Genomic DNA, 5,450 nt, shown 5'->3' with positions numbered 1-5,450 from the left:
TCTCTCCCTCTCTCTCTCTCTCTCTCTCTCTCTCTCTCTCTCTCTCTCTACTTGACGGTGCTTACCTTGCACGTATGCAGTCAACTTGCAGAGCACGAGTCCGAAGATCCATATTCTATAGACGATGCGACCGACTGCGACAGGCATGCACGTGACGGCTACCATCAGGTCCGCTATGCATAGATTGACGACCAGGTAGTTCGTCACGCTGAAAAATATTCGGCGAGTGAAGCGGTTAGCGTCTGTTCACGTTCATCGGCCCTGATTGTCATTGATAGATGATCGGCTGAGATAATTAATCGATAGCTGATCGATCGAGATCGTTATCGATAGCTGATAGGCTGAGGTATATAATCGATAACTGATCGGCCTGAGATATTTAACCAATAGCTGATCGATCGAGATTGTTATCGATTGCTGTTAGTATTAGGGTTAGGGTTTGTTAAAGTTAAGCTTAGGGTTAGAGTAGATGTTGGTGTTGCATGGGGTCAGAGTTATGGATGGGATTAGAGTCGCAGTAGAAAAACATGGTCTACGGGCTAGATCTGTAATAAGAAGCTTTTCGCTGCCAAGTGAATCTCAAATAACGAAGTCGATATAAGAGTTTTTGATCTGGTACCGCATCAAACATTATATAATTATTTCGGCTGTATTTCTGTCTATATTACCTTTAACTATAAGTACGTACCCAATGTCCTTGTCGTCTCGAATAGTGTATACATTACTGATGAATATGACTGCGCATGTAAGCAAATCGCGTTTAATGGTACCTTCGGCTATGATAAAAGCTGGAAATTTTTAAAAGCCTACTGCGCACTGCCTCACAGAAAGATGATTCGTTTTTTAGCATCTTCTGATCTCCGCGTCGCAACGTCGCCATGGTGACGGCGTCTAAACGAAGCCACAAAATACGTACGTTTTTTTCCAGCAAGATTACATATAATTCTAAGTGCATTACGCATTAGATCATTAGTAAAACATAATGCCAATAAAATCACACGCAGGTATTACAGAGTCTTTACTTCGTCGCGGTTACCATAGCGACGTTACGTTGCAATGAAGAGGACGGAGGATGTTGAAAGCAAAAATAACAAAATCTTTCGCATCCGACCTTCGCGCTAGTCGGCTTTCATCGCGTGATAATTGCCTACACGTGCCTCTCACGTCTATCTTTTGATCTTTCTGAATCTGATCTTGTTAGTGCTTTTTTCCGTGCGCATATATAATCTACAAATATTACCATCTATGTATTTACACATTTCCTGCCAATGTACGCGGGGTACACGAAGAGCTGTGCAAGCGATGATTCAGTTCTCGTGCCTTCTGTTTTTGCGCAAAACCCAATTCATTAGATGTGTTTATCCTCATCAGACACTCATCCACGCATAACACTCATTCCATCTACCCCCCTATATGACGTATCTTCTCCGACACAGTCATTCGATGACGCAACCAAACACGGAAGTTCAGAAGCAAGGTTTCCTTGTTATTACTAGAATATTCCAGAAGTGCAAATTTCATCTGCGTCATGCGGGAATATTGCTGCTGGGTCGGTTATAAGCCGTTTCCATATCGCCTTAAATATTTGGTAGAGCTGTCCGTAAATCATACCGTGATAATAATAATAATAATAATAATAATAATAATAACAATAATAACAACAATAATAATAATAACAATAATCGATACCTGCAAACCACCCTGGTATCGCGCTCAACAACAAGAGAGAAAAACGATGCCTGCTGATTGACGTAGCCGAACCAAATGATACTAACATCAAGGAAAGAGGCAGCCTCACCAGATACGAAGATATGGCCATTGAGATTAGCAGCATGTGGAAGACTATTATGAGAGTTGTGCCAGTGGTGATTGGAGCCCTTGGTTCTATAAAGAATGGTGTTGATAAAAACCTCAAGGAACTCCCTGGCCACCACACTGCACAAGAAGTGCAGAAAATTGCACTACTGGGAACAGCACACATCCTGCGAAAAATTCTGGATTGAATCCCTATGTCCCAGGTTGGGACACGGTCAACCCAGAAGCCACCGGCTAATGCCGTGATCCACTTTGGAAATAATATATGCAGCCTCACCTGATGCAGCCTCACCTGATGCAGCCTCACCTGATGCAGGCCTGACCTCACAATTGCGCATCATAAATGAACACGTAATGTCACCGACATTAAGTGAGAGAAGCGAAGACGGACATTGTGGATGTGTGCGGTTACTGTGAGGACGCTAGGTGAACAACTAGTCGTCAGGAAACATCGTAATAAAGCGTGCGCTAATGATGTCGATTGCGATACAAAATGTTGTTAATTAGTGTGATTAAATCTTGTTGATATAGAATGACGTTGATTATCGCTATTAAAAGACGGCGAGAGGGTATGTAACGATTGAGAGTGACGTCATGGTAATAATGTCTCTGACAACGCATTCGTGTTTCGTGTCAGCGGGCATATAAAACTACATGTTGCAAAGCCTGTCAATGTATAATCCTATAAGCCTACTATAAACCAATGTATAAGCCTCTCCATATATCCTACCCCACCACCACCACCACTACTTCACGGCTAGGTAGAATATAGGTCTAAGGAAAGCCGATATACTAGTTACACTGTATTAAGATTTGAGGTATTGTCCACAGACGTGTAGTCTCCAACCCTTCTCGGATGAGGCAATGTCATCCATGTTGTGAAACACTCTCAGCATCACCTGACAGCTATATGTAAAGTCAGGCACGACGTTATTCGCCCTCTAACACTAAGCAGTGTCTCTTGACACCGTACACTCGCGCACTGACAGATAGCTAGCTATTCATCTAACCAAGGTCTTCTTTATACGCTCTTGATCTAACCAATAGCTAACCCATTCTCTAGAGTAACAGCAGCCTGACACGCTGCCGGCACGTGACATATGCATACTCACTCGCATCCGACCTATAAACGCGTAATTTGTATGCCGACGTGTTTGCAATCACGTGCGACCCCTCGCGCTATCGCGTGATTAGCTCGTATACGGTCTCACAAACGCGCTGCTATATAGGCTCTAGAGTCTACAGCTTATATGCATGTAGAGAGAAAGCGAGAGAGAGAGAGGGAGAAAAAGAGAGAGAGAGAGAGAGAGAGAGGGAGAGAGAGAGAGAGAGTTGCTGCTGATGTTGCCGGTGGTTGTGCTGCTGCTGCTGATGATGATGTTGCTGTTGGTGGTTGCGGTGGTGCTGATGTTGATGCTGCTGCGTCTGGTAGTGGTGCTGCCGCTTCTGTTGCTGATGCTACTGCACTAGTGCAGCGCACGTGTGTTTGGCACGACGTGTTCGTGTATGGTGTAGTGCGTGCTCACGCGCTCTACGGCATTCGTGCACGATTCCTACAGACACAGGCGCGTGCGAGCACACGCCCAGCCGCACGCACGCACGAGCGCGCGACGTCGCTAGGCTATGCTGTCGTTAGCGTGTCGCTGTATCCCGGCCACTACGACAACAGCTGCCGATGCATACCGCTGTCGACGACGAAGAATCGAGCGCCATCTGGTGGGGCATTTATCGAGTGCGTCGACGATGTGTCGACGTCGGAACGTTTGTGACTCGGTCGTTGCGTTGTCTAATGGAAGTAACGCTGCGTCGTAACGTCGCACGCTACTGCTGCTGCTGCTGCTGCTGCTGCTGCTGCTGCTGCTGTTGTTACTGTTGCTGCTGCTGCTGCTGCTGCTGCTGCTGCTGTTGTTGTTACTGCTGCTGCTGCTGCTGCTACTGCTGCTGCTGCTGCTGCTGCTGCTGCTGCTGCTGCTGCTTCCACTGTTGTTACCGCTGCTGCTGCTTCGGATGCGGATGATGATGATGATGATGATGATGATGATGGTGATGATGCCGTCAAGGCCGCTGCTACCGCTATCACTCCGACACACAAGACACAGGAGATCGTTGCACGACGGTGATTGTATCTCTCTCAGCAACCCGCCGTGAGGCGTGAACTTCGATTCTGTAATGCACTCGGCTCGTGTGGCTGAACCGATTCCTCGCACACTATTAGTAGATTCTCTAGACTCACTGTTCACACTTTTATTCACAGCTCCGCGTTACAACAGTATCCGGCTCAGCGTAGAGTGGCAAGAACACACTGACACGTGCGCGCGCGCGCGTGAGAGAGAGATAAATATGAGAGAGGGTCGCAGACTCTGCGCATCGCATCCACGCACGCGCGTGTTAGGGCGTCACATTCTTGGAGGTCCCTGTGGCTGAAGCCGTATTCATGTGTCGTGACCTCGAACTACGTCATCATGATGACAGCTGCAGCGGCGTTACAGCGCGTCGTTGTAGTATTGGTAGTGGCTGGTTGCTGCTGCTGCTGCTGCTGCTGTTCATGATACTCATAGACAACCGGCGCATTTGTGGTTGTGACTTGTGGTGAATTGTTTATGTATAACTCATGTTAGGTCATATGTCAGAGAGCCTGCATAAACTGATAATCTTCATGGTCACTTAAACTATAGAGCATCGGTCTGTGGTCTGTAGTGTGTGACGTTGATTTTGCGATGGTTGTGTGTGTGTGCGTGCGTTACGCGTTGCAGTGACGTGCGAGACCTGCGTGTGTGTGCGTGCGTGCGTGTGACGTGGTGTGTGTGTGTGCCGCACGTATTTCATGTAGCTGCATAAGAGACGCACGTATTTCATCGTAGCTCATAGAGAACCCACGTAAATTTACGTACCTCATAGAGACCCGTATTCAGCGTACTCATAGAGACACACGTATTTCACGTACTCATGAGAAGACCACGTATTTCAGCGTTCTCATAGAGACGTGCACTGGGTATTTCATGTACTCATAGAGACACGTGTTTCATGTACTCATAGAGACGCACGTGTCTTCATGTACTCATAGAGACCACACGTATTTCATTGTACTCCAATGAGACCACGTATTTATATGTAAGCCGTAGAGAACACTACGTATTTCGATTAGACGCCGTTTCGTTAACGCGCACGTATTATTTAACAGCGCGGTTTATTAGTTAATCGCGTTTATTAGTAACTGTTTTAATATCTTTTTTTATTTTTTTTTTCGTTACGCGTCGTGTTTATCTCGAGCGTCGGCATATAAGCTATTAATACAGAACGCGGGCTTTCTATGAGGCGCTTGGTTCGGAATAGATAATTCCGTATAGATGAATAGATCCGTCTATTATTTCCGATATCCTCTATTCGTCTCGATAGTTACTAGGCCTATCATCTGCGTCGATCAGGCGGGGTTTTCCCACCACAGCGGGGAAATAGGTCGAACGAACGTCATGGTGATTGTATTTGGCAAGTCACCTAAAACAGCGGTGAACGCTATATATATATATATATATATATATAATATATATATATATAAATTGTAGTCTGAGTATAAATTAACACCAAGACATCAGCTTTTAGCTGTTTACTCCGAGTTTACGCTTACGCGATCATCA

General features: G+C 45.9%; 1 protein-coding gene across 1 annotated transcript in view; it reads right to left on the bottom strand.

The window, feature by feature from the left end:
- The window catches only part of LOC106817408 (pyroglutamylated RFamide peptide receptor-like), a 12,690-nt gene extending 7,979 nt beyond the window's left edge, over positions 1–4,711 (bottom strand). Inside the window, exons 1-4 of the mRNA XM_014822073.1 lie at positions 4,707–4,711; positions 1,799–1,935; positions 689–737; positions 66–208 (exon numbers count right to left, since the gene is read on the bottom strand). Of these exons, the coding sequence (XP_014677559.1) occupies positions 66–208; positions 689–737; positions 1,799–1,935; positions 4,707–4,711 (334 nt within the window). The remainder of the gene's footprint in view (positions 1–65; positions 209–688; positions 738–1,798; positions 1,936–4,706) is intronic.
- Positions 4,712–5,450: the final 739 nt, after the last annotated feature.

The sequence above is a fragment of the Priapulus caudatus genome, unplaced genomic scaffold, assembly GCF_000485595.1.
Source record: "Priapulus caudatus unplaced genomic scaffold, Priapulus_caudatus-5.0.1 Scaffold1714, whole genome shotgun sequence".
Classification (NCBI taxonomy): Eukaryota; Metazoa; Priapulida; class Priapulimorpha; order Priapulimorphida; family Priapulidae; genus Priapulus; species Priapulus caudatus.
Note: the sequence above shows the minus strand (reverse complement) of the source record. Positions and strands in the feature narration are given on the sequence as shown.